The sequence below is a fragment of the Leguminivora glycinivorella genome, unplaced genomic scaffold (assembly GCF_023078275.1).
Source record: "Leguminivora glycinivorella isolate SPB_JAAS2020 unplaced genomic scaffold, LegGlyc_1.1 Scaffold8, whole genome shotgun sequence".
Taxonomy (NCBI): domain Eukaryota; kingdom Metazoa; phylum Arthropoda; class Insecta; order Lepidoptera; family Tortricidae; genus Leguminivora; species Leguminivora glycinivorella.
In genome coordinates, this window is record NW_025952833.1 from 22,472 (window position 1) to 37,671 (window position 15,200).

Genomic DNA, 15,200 nt, shown 5'->3' on the forward strand with positions numbered 1-15,200 from the left:
CACTTAGGACCATGCTACAGTATCTCAAGACCAAATGGACTACCGTCTGCTCCAAGTCTGTCGACCGGTTAGTACCAACAACACTTCATTTACTGCTAAACTGTCGATGAAAGCTGGTCTACGACCAGACGCAGAAGGTCGGCAAGACGCTCAAGGACAAAGCGCCGAAGACCGATGAACCCACTCTCAGGACCATGCTACAGGATCTCAAGACCAAGTGGACTACCGTTTGCTCCAAGGCTGTCGACCGGTGAGTACACACAACCAATCATATCAATGCCAAAAACAGATATAACACCTGCCTGTTTGCCAACAAGCTCAAGTAATCCATGAACGGATGTACTTACAAGGGTGCACTTAATAAGTATGCATGTATAAGGATTATTAGGAGTATTCATTATCTCCTTTTTGGTTGTACAAACTAGGTTCTCTGAACTAATGCATCTATGTTCAATGTAAACGTATCTTGCAAGTTTTCTCGGTATTTTTCTTGAAGTGACAATAATACAATTAGGATACCAAGACTATATATTTGCTGAAACAGCATTTCAGCTGTTTTATATTGTTACACAAACAAGTGTGCTTTTTTTTCGAAAACATTTATGAGTATTGCTTGAGCTACACAATGACTAAGCATATGATATACCTACATAAATATTATAGTATTATTCCTCAATGACAAATTCTTTTGCATATGTTACACCACTTTAAAACACTAATTTAACCATCTGACATATCTCCATAGACAACGCAAGCTGGAAGAGGCGCTGCTATACTCCGGACAGTTCAAGGACGCGATGTCAGCCCTGCTGGAGTGGCTGAAGAAACAGCAGAGCAAGTTAGCCGCCGACTCGCCCGTCCATGGCGACCTGGACACCGTCATGGCGCTCATCGAACAGCACAAGGTAACATTTGACAATATAGAATAGATTAATAATTTATTCGAAAGCACACAGACAGTAAACAATAGGCTAATTCTAGTCAAATCAGCTTCTTTTTAAGAACTGTCAAAACGACTTTGAACGACTTGCTAATATGGAATTAATATGAAATCGAATTGAGTGACGTCACTTTAAATATTTCTGTTTGATTTATAAAACTGAAATTGAAGTTAAAAATAACTTCTGTTGCTGTTTTCTTATAATTATCTGATGCTTTATTTCGTGCATGGTATAAAATATTTTATTTTAACTACAGTCAAGTTACACCCTACACCTATTATACACTGTCATAAAAAAAGTACCACAAAATGGCCTCACCACAACATGTTGCTGGCGACTTCCAGCGCTGGTCTTCCGATGAGACCATTGTGTGAGAAAAATCACGGAAAAATATGTCGCGTCTATCACAAAATATGCTTCAAGTGTTACTAAAAATCTTTCTCTTCTAAAATCCCTATAGAATTTCCAATTTTTTAAAATACCAAAAATAAAATTTTGATAAAAAGGTTCTTGTGTACAAAGTTATTAAATTTTGCTTCTTTTTCAGCAATTCGAGGAAGATTTCCACTCGCGCGAACAACAGATGCAGTCCGTACTGAAGACCGGCAAAGATCTGGAAGCCACGGTAAGAAAATAAATCCATATTCTACTGTCATCATTCTCCTTGCGTTACCCGGCATTTACCACGGCTCATGGGAGCCTGGGGTCCGCTTTGACAACGAATCCCAAGATTTGGCGTAGGCACTAGTTTTACGAAAGCGACTGCCATCTGACCTTCCAACCCGAATGGTAACTAGACCTTATTGGAATTAGTCCGGTTTCCTCACGACTTTTCGCACATAAGTTCCGAAAAACTCATCAAATCCATATTCTACTGTAATATAATATTAAAACATTTATAAAAGTGCTACACGAGCTTATTCCACCGTCCCCATTCTACCATCGGACTCTTAGACACACGGCCGGTTTCCATCCTTACTTTTCCGCGAATTCCCACGAAGCGCTTTGCTTCTTCTTTTCTTATGCGCACTGCCAAGGAGTGGAATTCCTTGCCGGCGGCTATATTTCCGAGCTCATATAACCCGGCTACCTTCAAATCAAAAGTGAACAGGCATCTTCTGGGCGAGCTCACTCCATCGTAGGCCACGTTATTGCCTTTGGCTAGTCTGTGGCCAAGAGTAAGCCCATTTTTAATTAAAAAAAAGTAGGGCAATAAATATTACAACTTGTTTGTTTTATTAGGTGCCGCGCGAAGACGCGAGCAGCATCAGACAGCAGTGCAGCGAACTCAAGCAGGCTTGGGACTCCGTCCAAAGTCTGAGCGAAAAGAAAGCGCACCGGCTGGAATCTGCGCTCAAGGAGGTATGACTTTTTACTTCAATTTATATTTTTGTATGCTTATTGTTCTTATAACCTAACCACAAAATTAAAATTTTGGAAAACCACGACATAGTGGACCGATTTTCATGAAACATGGCTAAGAACACTCCCGAATAACTAGGCTTTCAAACAAAAAAAACTATACCTAAATCGCTTCATCCGTTCGGGAGCTACGATGCCACAGAAAGACACACACAGACAGACAGACAGACTCGTTAAACGTATAACACCCCGTCGTTTTTGCGTCGGGGGTTAAAAACAACCATTTATCAGTAACATTGGACAATTACTCTGACAAAAGAGCACTTTCATTGTTGAAAACACACTTCAACAATGAAAGTGCTCTTTTGTCAGAGTAATTGTTTTGAGTGGCATTCCTAACAAACTGTTTTGGGTTTGACATTGATCAGTTTAGTTTGTTAATGAAAATACCCAAAATTCGACTCTATATTATGTGAACACTTGGACAATAAAAAAAAAACTGAACACGTTCGCTGCTGTACTGCTTCGAAAGACCTTATACGCAGTACCATTAACTGAGGAGTGTCTTTTCAGAGGTTATTTTTATCTATGTCTTCCTAGAGAAATAACCCTTGTTGACTTATAGAAATAAGTCCTTTTGAAAAGATACTCCTCAACTGTCGCAACGAAAGTGTTAAACATGCAAATACTTTTTTGTTTCTATTGTAGTACTTAGTAACACTGCCTACAATCTCTTCTTTGTTCGCTTTTTGTACCGTAAGATTTCTTTTGTGCATTTAAGTTTAACAGACACATAAAAAGTTTTGTGAATTTCATGTTCAGTAATATAATATTCGTTTGCCAGGCTGAGAAACTCCACAAATCCGTGAACATGCTTCTCGAATGGCTCTCCGACGCCGAGACCAAACTTCGCTTCTCCGGCCAACTGCCCGAAGGCGACCAGGAGACCCAGCAGCAGATCCGCGACCACGAGCGGTTCATCCGCGAGCTGAAGGAGAAGCAGCGAGACAAGGACGACACGATCAGCCTGGCTCACTCGATCCTGGGCAAGGCGCATCCGGACGCGGTGACGGTTATTAAGCACTGGATCACCATCATACAGAGCCGGTGGGATGAGGTCAGTTCATACATTTTTTTAATCTACCTACTATGAGGTCAGTTCATACGTTTTTTTAATCTACCTACTATGAGGTCAGTTCACTATGAGGTCAGTTCATACATTTTTTTAATCTACCTACTATGAGGTCAGTTCATATATTTTTTTAAGTACGCCTCAAGGGTACAGTCAAGGTATTATTATTAAATATAGATGCAAACAAAGCGACAAAAATATTTAATGTTAGTTAGTAAGTAAGTTTATTTGCAAATAATAAGTAGCTACATTAGTATCTTAGGCGGTAGGTGATATTTGGTTGCTTAGGGCCGGGTGCATCAAACCATCTGTCATCGTTAAAGCGTTCGTTAAATTTTATTATATGGGAAGTTCCATAGACGTCTGCTGCGTGACGATGATGTTTCTGTCAAATGTGGTTGATGCAACTGGCCATATGAGTGTCGTAAACCGACTGTGTTCGTTCTACCCCTTAATTGTCTTGTCAATGAAGCAAATGGTTTATGGTTAATAGAACATTTAAATATGCAATCATAAAGATCAGGGGGCCGATTTTTGAGTCTCACGGCGTTCGAATTCAGAAAATTGTCACTGAAAATAATAGGCAATTCACCGTTTTCAACCGGTATTTTAGTGACAGTGAGACTCAAAAATCGGCCCCCTGTGCGGAAAGAGAAGTATTAAAATGACATGTTTAAGATCGAATATTTTCTACAACTATTTCCGCACAGAGTAGGAATTCCTGTCACCTTGATAAGTAAATCAGTATTGAATGCATTTCACTAACCTTACATTATCTTTTAATTATCAAATCCATTCTTATCACAAGATATAAACTGTCTTATGATATAACTTATGTTATTGTGTCGCAATTTGGTCAAACGTAACAGTTCTCAAATGGGCTAGTTTTTGTTGTAAAAGATGGGAGAAAATGTGAAAAGTAGGAAAAGCATGGTGTCGATAATGCCCGTTATAAGAATATTTAGCAGGGTTACTCCTGTGCAGGTAAAAAACTTTAACGTAACTACAGAGCACATTCTTTATATTGTTTTTGATGTAAAAATTCCAAGATTCCGTACTTTTTTCTTATAAATTTACATTTTTTCGTCATATTAATTATGAAAGATATAAACTGAAATAGATTCCATACACTAAAGAAAAAGCGGTCAAGCCCACTCGAACACGTCAGCCGCGTTAGCTGGAGACCCGGGTTCGATTCCCGGCTTCGCCACCAGTGGACTTGATCGCTTTTTCTTTAGTGTATGGTATCTATTTCAGTTTATAATTTATATATAGTAGTTTACTTTATTTATATAAAGATATACATGAGACCCAAAAACAAAATCCAAACTCAAGTTTGGTCACAAAAAATCATTAAAAAATGTCTGTTAAAACTAGAAAAGCTATTGAACGAAAAAATCCTCTATCTTGTGGAGCGTTAGGACTGAAAATATTATTTCAGATTTGGTAGAAGTCGTCTATACGGAGAGAAATAACCTTGCTGAAGCCTTCCTTCACTTTATGTTCAGTAGAAAACAGCTCATTATTTCGTTGTGTCTCAGACGGGCTAGCATAGTGTACCTACATACCCTCTTCGCGATTCCATACATCAAGCGCAACTTTAAGTATAGACAGTATAGACTCGCGCGCGCGAGCGCAAGTTATAATTGTTATAAACCGCCACGAAAGTGTTCAGAAAAAACTTCACGATTTGTGTCTTTAACAGGTGTGGCAATGGGCGATGCAGCGCGGCGGCAAGCTGGACGCGCACATGCAGAGCCTCAAAGACCTGGACTCTGTGCTGGAAGAGCTGCTGCAATGGCTCATGGGACTTGAGAATACCCTGCTTTGTAAGTACTCTTGTAGAATAACTACAGTAGGCCTAGCACATGATGGCCGCGAGAGTATGTCGCCGCGAGATAGATGACACGTCTTCTTCTAACTGTATTAATGACATAAGGACGGGTAGTCTATCTCGCGGCGACATACTCTCGCAGCCATCATGTGCTAGGCCTACTGCTGGATACTTTACGGCTGGATGTATGTACTGAGGCGGCAAGCTGGACGCGCATGCAGAGCCTCAAAGACCTGGATTCCGTGCTGGAAGAGCTGCTGCAATCGCTCATGGGACTCGAGAATATCCTGCTTTGTAAGTATTATACTGTTGAAAGATCTGGATATACTGTGGGAAGCTGGACGCACATGCAGAGTCTCAAAGACCTGGATTCCGTGCTGGAAGAGCTGCTGCAATCGCTCATGGGACCCGAGACTATCCTGCTTTGCAAGTATTATATTCTTGTAGAATAACTACAGCTGGATACATTACCGCTGGAAAGGACACTTCCCGAAGTTTGACAGCATTTCGGGGTCGAATCAAATTGTGTTGACAATTTTAACTATTTAGGGTTATCAAAAATCAAATAATTATCTTATCGTACGAAAAGGGATGTCATGTTAAACTAATCCTAATAATTGCTACGTAACAATACGAATGCGAGCCGGAATCGCCCGACAATGTCCGACTACCGGTATTCTGCTATTCTTGAAAAATTACTGGAACTGGATCCGCCACAGGACCACAGTATAATAAATAGTACAGTATGGCCACTTCCGCTCCCCGCTGAAAGTGCCGCCCACCCCTCTCGGTTACCTCACAGTTACCGCCTGTCAAAAACGCGAACAGTCGACCTGTCATATCTCACTAAATACAAGCATAGTACGCGTTCACCTACACGAGCTTAGACTGTGTGCTAGGAACAGTAGGAACGTGCGTCTTTCATATATTTGATCGCCAGTGTCCGAGGTGTGACAGGACTCTTAAGACTCCTTACTTCTTAAAGCTCCCAACTCTATGGCGCATTTTAATGCTATTTTATATAACCTATATTATGTATTAGAATTTATAGGCATTTTAGTGTTGATTTTGTAAAATTTGTCCTATACCTACCCAACAATTACACAGATCAACCTAGCCCCGAACTAAGCAAAGCTTGTACTATGGGTGCTAAGCGCCGATATACTTATAATTAATTACAACAAAATGTATTTTCCCGTAGCATTGGAAGCAGAGCCTCTGCCAGAATCCATCGAACTGCTGGAAGGCCTCATCGAAGACCACAAGGAGCTTATGGAGAACACGCAGAAGAGACAGAACGAGGTCGACCGCGTCTGCAAGGCTTACCAGGTACGTCGGAATATGGTGCTAAACTTGACGACAATTATCAATATACATACACCCTATTTTTACAAGCTTTTATTTTTGCCTTGTTAGTATGTTAGTTTGGGTCAAAACGTAGAAGCTAAATTTGACCCACTTCCCGGTTTCTGATTGAGCTGAAATTTTGCACACATATGTAAATTACGTGACAATGCAATGTTATGGTATCATGGAGCTGATCTGATGATGGAGCAGAAAGGTGGTCATAGGAACTCTGTTATGAAACGTCGTATCCCCATCGAGTAAGGGGTTTTTAGAAACGTCTCGGAGAGCAGTAGATGACTGTTGAAAGAAAGGCACAGTCGGCGATAAAAGCTTGTGCCAAAAAATGAAATTTTTGCAAAAAACTTATTAATAAATTCAATTAACTTTAAGGGATGGTTCTTTAGATCAATTACAATTAATTTCTCTAAGAAACTATCGTCTTAACTCTTACGGTTATCGAGTTATTACTAACAATTACTGAACACGTGTGTGACAGCATTTACCACTTCCCAATGTTGTTTGTTTTGACATGTGCCGTCAATTACTTGACACTAACTTGAATAATTATTATTCTTAAGGGTAATTAATTCATTTATTATGTATGAAAACGATGAAAAAATTTTTTTGCGAATTTAACTAAAACTGTTATAAATTTTAAAATAGGTACAGTCAACTAATTGGAACCCTTGGCCACTCTACAACCATGTCAAAATGACAAGCAGTAAGAGATTTCTTACAATCTGATTTATAACGTCACTGTGACAATGTTCTACAGTGGCCTAGGGTTCCAATTGGTTGACTAACATGCTAATGCCCCCATGGATTGCCCTTCTGTCACACTTATTGACAATTGAAAGTGGCATCTACTAGGGCACTGTCGAGTACCGGTACTCACTACATGCTGAAGTTAGGGACGGTATTTTTTACACGAGATTTGCTGTTCAACAAAATGTAATGTACAAACCATTTGCAGGTCAAAGCTCAGAGCCAAGGAAGGGAGTCGACACCACGCAAGGTGTCGGTGAAGTCGGCCGTCAAGGGTGCCCCTGGGTGCGTATACAACAGAATCTATCTAAGACCAATACTCCAGTGGACCGCCATTTTAGATTCCTTTTTTAAAAACATTATTTTAACTTGACAGTTTTCAGCTAAAGAACACATATTCGGTTGTTAATAAGATCGTGGGTGTCGTAACTGTCGTAGAAGTCGACTGTGGGAAATGGGTTCCGTTGTGTTGGCGATGGGCTGGCAACCTGACACTGAAACTGACAGTGCCTGCCTACCCTGTTTGTAAATACCTGATATCCGTACTAATATTATAAATGGGAAAGTGTCTGTGTCTGTTTGTTTGTCCGTCTTTCACGGCAAAACGGAGCGACGAATTGGCGTGGCTTTTAAGTGGAGATAGTTGAAGGGATGGAAAGTGACATAGGCTACTTTTTGTCTCTTTCTAACGCGAGCGAAGCCGCAGGCAGAAGCTAGTACACCATAAACCTGAGTTTATGTATGTATGGTAAAGTTGAGGCTTCATAGAAATAAGACCTTGTTAACAACTGAAGTACCCTTTTAGCTGAAATTGTACGAGTATGTAAAGCGAAAAAATTTTGCCACCTTTTAAAAACATTTCTATTTTTTTATTTCTATGTCCACTGGTGCTTTGATCACACGTGTATGTTTTTCTGTATTGTCCATTAAATTTATGTTCCATCATTTCATTTGTTTCGTCTCTTTCACGCTCGCACGCCATTGTGACGTCATTGCATGGTGTGTCGTTGTCCACACACACAACGTCTCGGCATGGTGTATCTCGTTGTCTCGTCTACACACACACAGACGCGGTTCGCAGCACGATTTGAACCGAGAGCGATCGGTGTCGCCCGACTATTACGGATCGAGGCGGTACAGGTGTGTTTTTTTTTATTTTACCCTCCTTTTTTGTGTAAAACTTCCGTTTTTAATTTTCTTGATTTATGTGATTTCCATTTGACTATTTTTTATTAAATTTTTAATTTTCACATTCTTTGTTTCCCTGTATAGAGTCAGTACAAAGTTGGCAATGATTTTGACAGCCTCTTCGGTGCAAATCCATACCAATATAAATGGGGAGGTGTGTTTGTCTGTTTGTTTGTCCGTCTTTCACGGCAAAACGGAGACGAATTAAGGTGATTTTTTAAGTGGAGATAGTTGAAGGGATGGAGAGTGACATAGGCTACTTTTTGTCTCTTTGTAACGCGAGCGAAGCCGCGTTTAAAAGCTAGTATTATTTTGAACGTCGAAACTTCGAAATTTTGACGTTTACTTAACCCTTGCTAAGGCGGAGCTGTCAAAATTGCCAACTTATCTTCGACTGACTATAACTTACAATTTGTAAACTACACTATTTGAGTTCCTTTTTCTCTTGTTTTAAATTTCCCGTTTTTTATGAGCTTATCTTTAAATTTGTTGTATTGTGATTTTTCATGGTGTAAATAACACTCATTTGCCTTATTCATGATTTCCAAATCAGAAAATGACATGGGGGCCGATTTTTGAATCTCACGGCGTTCGAATTCAGAAAATTGTCACTGAAAATAGTAGGCAATTTCGGTGACAATTTTCTGAATTCGAACGCCGTGAGATTCAAAAATCGGCCCCCTGATATTAAACACCGTATTATACTACGCGCTATGACTACGCGCCATCTTGCGGAATTTTATTAGAACTATTTTCTTCATACTAAGCTGAACTGTCATCCCATACATCAGAATAACAGCGCCCTCCTGACAATAGTCATATATTTCTGGTCAAGCTTTTGCCAGAAAGATTGTACCATTGTCCTAAATGGTCACAGGTTCGAGTCTTACCAGAAGCGTATTTTTTCCATTTTTCCTTGAAAAAAAACTATAATGTCATGTCATTATCTGAGTTGGAATAACCACCTAACGTCGTCTCGCTTTAACACACATAAATGTCGCTTTTTGTCTCACCTCGCCACGCTGGGGCAGGTCCAGGATTCACCCGCGAAGTAGGAGAGGAAGGTTTGATTTCTTTTATTATTTTTTTGTGTGTATTTTGTCTTTGAATGGCTTTTGTAGTTTGATTTTCATTATGGCAATACAAAAAAAAATTCTTATGTAATTCTTTTATTTTTTATTTGGTTGGTTTAATGCAGCCGATTTAAATTTAAGTATTCTTTTTTTTTACGTAATTTATTTTTGAGTTTTCTTTAAATCAATATGTTTTCTTTTAAACAATATAAATTGAGCTACCTCTTTCATCTCCATTGGGTGATATTTCCATATGTCTAATATATTCACGTACCTAGACATATATTCCAAGTTTCAAACTTGTTTACAGATGTAATGCGAAAAGGGTTTCCTTCGTATTTCTCCGGAAACGTTCGTATTTTTCCGGAAACGTTCGTATTTGTCCGGAAACGTTTGTATTTCTCCGGAAACGTTCGTATTTGTCATGCTAGTTCAAACAATGTCAGTAGATCTTGTACTGAGACTGACTGAAATAGCATGACCCGTTCGTACATTTCCGTAACAATACGAAGGCAATTCTTTTCGCACCACATCTGTAGATCTGTAGTCCAGTTCATGCATTTTGGGTAATGTTTGCTTGTTTCATTGGTTGTTGTAGAAATAATGCTTATTTTCATTGGTTGGGGCTCATTGCATGGTTAAACGAAGCTGTCTATCTATCAAAAAAACTTAAAAATAAATGACTGTTTAAACAAAACAAAATCTAACATTAAAATAAACACATTTCAATACTTTACACACGGTAATGGATTCGTAAAATAACACAAACTGACTAACCCGTCACGCCACGCCACTCACGTCACGACTAACTGTAACCGTCGTCCTAACATGCATCCACTGTTACCTGTTTTGTACCTTATTGGAGCCCTTTTATCGATTATTATAATCATTAATACATTTATTTTATCCTTAAGTATGTCTGATAATGAGAAATGCCAGAGAAAATTCGAAATTGGTAAAGAAGTGATAAAAATACAGACATACAAATACATTTGGCCAGTAATTGGTTAAGATTATTTAAAAAAAGAACCTCTGGTGTTTCGGGTGTCCATGGGCGGCGGTGATCGCTTACCATCAGGCGACCTGTCTGCTCGTTTGCCTCCTATCACATTAAAAAAAAAAAGAATTTGGTCGTAATTCTTCCGAGATTGGTTCTTACTCAAGCATAGTTCATTGATACGTTATTCTATTTCCCCACAACACTATGCCATACTATAACATGGCATGTGCATATCCAGAGTACGATATATATATATTTAATAATGGCATCTACATACCAGTAGTAAAAACGTTATATTCTGAAATAAAATCAATACACTAAGAAAAAGTAGTCGAATAGTTGCTCGCGGCTAGAATAAAACCAGCGTTCACTGTTATCACGGCAGGAGCCTAAGCCAATCGGCCACATGGGACTCAGGTCGATTATTTAAGTACATTCATTTGACTTTGACTCATCCTTAAATAGAACAGTACCTATGGTTCGACCTTGAATTCTAACCGAATCAATCCAGGTTTCATACTAGCATAAGAGATGGCGCTGCCAATCACATAATATTCGATAAAGGCCCAACAAGGTACACCGTCAGGGTTGTGTGTGATAAGTTTTGTGAATTGTGCGTGTGCTGCAGTCGCGTGAGCCCGGGCCGCGAGACTCCCGACCGCAACCTGCCGCACTACGGACCCAGGTTCCCGCCGAGGGGCAGGTAAGACATACACACACACACACACACACACACACACACACATAATAATAACACACACTACGAATAAGTGAAGCGTATTTACCACAGATTTCATATATACCATAGATTGATCAATCAATCAAATTGATTATTTGATTGATTGAGCAAACCCATCTATACTTAGCGTGTCAAACGAAAGTCAATTCCACTGAGTTGTCCGTCTTTAACTCACAGCTTACAGCGTAATTTTTACAAGTTGAAGTCAAGAAAAACACAAAAAAATGCCTCGTTACGTTATATTTAATTGCAACAACACAAAAATTATAAACACTCAAGGGCCTGAGACATATTATTTCTAATCGGCTCGGCCCCTATACAAATAGATGGAGTTGTTTCTTCTATCTAAATATAGTTCTGTGGTATTTACAGTAACACACAAAGACAAGAACAAGAAAAACAGATATACTTACTGAAATATCAACTGAAAATTCAGTGTATGAAAAAGTTTTCAACAGCGCGAGGTTTCAAGTGGCGTAAGATTTCAATTTAGGTACCGCTGTTTTGTTGCCGGGAAGTTCATAATTTCATTAAAAAACTGGGACTCAAAAGTTAGTGTGTCAAACCTTGAAAAAATCTCAAATAACCTTTCTATAATATAACGTCTAACACATTCAAAATACCAATTGACAAAAATTCCAATCGTACTGCATAACTAAGACGATGAAAATCTCTACAAGTAATTTATTCAAAGCTTTTGGGTAAATCTGATCATGCCATTTGATAAGTACTTGCTTGGGTTTTATCATGTACCTAATCATGTGTGCGCTCGCTGCAATACGTTTTAAGTTCAGCATTTTTGCTTTTTTTGTATTAAGTAGATATATTTTGCTTTTAAATTTGATATATCATTATTAATAGCCAAGTTATTTGCAATTCCGAGTGCTGGTTATCAGATCTCTGTAAGCCTAAACGAAATGCCTATAGATTGAGCCCTAAAAGAAGTGAACATATTGCAGACATTGTAGTCTCTCGCACTTAGTATTCAAATTACAATGCTTCTAATAAAAATCAGAAAAAAAATATTAACTCAGTATTACAGTTGCACTTTTACGCTCGTGAATCAAGTTGACAAATAAGTCACCCTTCCAGTTAATCTAAAGCGACTTTTACACATGCAGCAAGGGCGCCGAGCCGGAATTCCGCTCACCGCGCGTCCGCCAACTGTGGGACAAATGGCGCACCGTCTGGCTTCTGGCGTGGGAGCGTCAGCGCCGCCTGCACGAGCGCCTAGCGCACCTCAAAGAGCTGCAGCGCGTGTCCAACTTCAGCTGGGACGACTGGAGGAAGCGGGTACGTCACTAGTGTAGTCTCTAGAACAACTGTGGGACAAATGGCGCACCGTCTGGCTTCTGGCGTGGGAGCGTCAGCGCCGCCTGCACGAGCGCCTGGCGCACCTCAAGGAGCTGCAGCGCGTGTCCAACTTCAGCTGGGACGACTGGAGGAAGCGGGTACGTCACTACTGTCTCTAAAACAATACAGCTAGGGGATAAGTGGCGCACGGTGTGGCTTGGGAGCGTCAGAACAAGAACAGAACCGTCTCTAGAACAATACGTCAGTTATTGAGTTGGGGATTGGGTGCCTCGCGCACCTCAATGAATTAGAGAGGGGATTAAGAAGATGCCATGACAAGACACAGAACTTTATACTGAACTGTCACCGCATACATCAAAATAACAGCGCCCTCTTGGCAATAGTCATATATTTCTGGTTAGGCTTTTTATATCTAGGTTTGGTTAATTACGAGTGTAAATAGTTATTTGTTTTACAAGGGGGCAAAGTTGTTGTTTAACCGCACGTGCCAATATTGAAGCCCGAGGAAGCGAAAGATTCCAATATTCGCGAGCGTAGCGAGTGGTTCAAAAAGTTGATTCTTGAGCGTTGCGAGGCACGAAGGTTAAAGAAACTTTGCCGACGAGTGAAACACAAAATTTTTCATCACACCAACACGAACAAAATACTGACTATAAAACATCAAACTAAATCAAATCTATCAATTTGTTCAATATTTATAATTCAAAATCATCATTTATAGGTTATTTCTACCAGCCAGCTCAAGATATGAAGTTATAATTTGTATGAATTTACTTTGCACTCTTGTGGATATAATGCAATTTTGCTATCTATTTTCGAATAGCAAAGTAAGCCTTTATCAGTTGGTGTGGTGAAAATATCATCTTTCAGCTGCTTGACAAAATTGTAAATCTAAACGTGTCATATTAAAGTAAATCTTTCTCCGCAGTTCCTGAAGTTCATGAACCACAAAAAGTCCCGTCTGACGGACCTGTTCCGCAAGATGGACAAGGACAACAACGGGCTGATCCCGCGCAACGAGTTCATCGACGGAATCATCAACACAAGTAAGTGACACCACAGTTGAACCACTAGTCCCGCCTGGCGGGTGCTTCGCAAGACAGACAAGGACAACGGGCTGATCCCGCGCAACGAGTTCATCGACGGAATCATCAACACCAGTACGTACCACTAGTATCATTTGAACTTCAGCTTAAGTTTGAATATTTTTTAAACTCATACTTCAAAAGTTAGAGGGGGGTGGAGGCAATTTTTTTAACTTTTGGAGCGATTATTTCCGAAAATATTAACAATATCAAAAAATTATTTGCGTAAACCCCTATTCATTTTTCAATACCTATCCAACAATATATCACACGTTAGGATTTAAATGAAAAAAAAATCACTCCCCACTTTACGTGTAGGGGCCCTAATAAAACATTTTTTTCCACATTTTATTTTTGCACTTTGCCGGCGAGATTGATACTGGCACCAAATTTCAGCTTTCTAGTGCTAACGGTCATAGATTATCCGCGGACGGACGGACGGACAGACAGACATGGCGAAACTATAAGGGTTCCTAGTTGACTACGGAACCCTAAAAAACAGATGATTCAAAATAATCTTTTTACTTGACAAAAGCTACCCCGCTATTTGTTCACTCGACTGATAACTTCCAACAATTCGTCTGCAAACTTATCTTCGTTGCCACAATAGGGAAGTGACTACATGATTGTTATTTGTTGTACAGAATTCGACACTTCCCGGCTGGAGATGGGCGCCGTGGCCGATCTGTTCGACAGGAACGGCAGCGGGCTCATCGACTGGGAGGAGTTCATCGCGGCGCTGCGACCCGACTGGGTAAGAGACTCGTGCACATTCTACTATTAATGGTTATTTGTTTTACAAGGGGGGAAAGTAGTTGTTTAACCGCACGTGCCAATATTTATACCCGAGCAGGCGAAAGATTCCAATATTGAACCGCGAGCTTAGCGAGTGGAATCTTGAGCGTTGCGAGGGTTTCAAGGCACGAAGGTTAAACAAACTGCCACCGACTGAAAAACAAAATTTTTCACCTTCCACACCAACACGAACAAAATACTGTCTATAGAACATCAAACTAAATCAAATCCATCGATTTATTCAATACAGGATGTAACATTAATGCCGGTGATCCATTTAAGAGCATAACCGGTATCGAATAGCGGTTACGAATACCACTTCCTTTTTTTAAAATAAACACCATGAAAATTAAATTATCTTCGGCAATTATGTTACATAGTGTATTTATGATTCAAAATCATAATTTATAGGTAAATTCTATCTATTCTATTCTATCTAGCTTAAGGTATCAAGTTAAAATTTGTATGAAATTACTTTGCACTCTTGTGGATAGAATGCAATTTTGCTATCTGTTAATTTTTGAATAGCAAAGCGTTTACCCGTTGGTGTGGTGAAAAGTTATTTATTTATCATAAGACGTGTAATTAGAACCGTGAGCACATAACTTTTCACAAATAAACCATA

General features: G+C 39.6%; 1 protein-coding gene across 1 annotated transcript in view; it reads left to right on the top strand.

The window, feature by feature from the left end:
- LOC125242135 (microtubule-actin cross-linking factor 1-like) overlaps positions 1-15,200 on the top strand; it is a gene marked incomplete at its 5' end in the record, with an annotated part of 51,344 nt that overhangs the window by 21,649 nt on the left and 14,495 nt on the right. The window contains 12 exons of the mRNA XM_048150845.1: positions 746-905; positions 1,489-1,566; positions 2,184-2,303; positions 3,148-3,420; positions 5,141-5,264; positions 6,471-6,598; positions 7,590-7,666; positions 8,450-8,521; positions 11,271-11,345; positions 12,503-12,674; positions 13,624-13,741; positions 14,425-14,534. Coding sequence (XP_048006802.1) covers positions 746-905; positions 1,489-1,566; positions 2,184-2,303; positions 3,148-3,420; positions 5,141-5,264; positions 6,471-6,598; positions 7,590-7,666; positions 8,450-8,521; positions 11,271-11,345; positions 12,503-12,674; positions 13,624-13,741; positions 14,425-14,534 — 1,507 coding nt within the window. The remainder of the gene's footprint in view (positions 1-745; positions 906-1,488; positions 1,567-2,183; positions 2,304-3,147; positions 3,421-5,140; positions 5,265-6,470; positions 6,599-7,589; positions 7,667-8,449; positions 8,522-11,270; positions 11,346-12,502; positions 12,675-13,623; positions 13,742-14,424; positions 14,535-15,200) is intronic.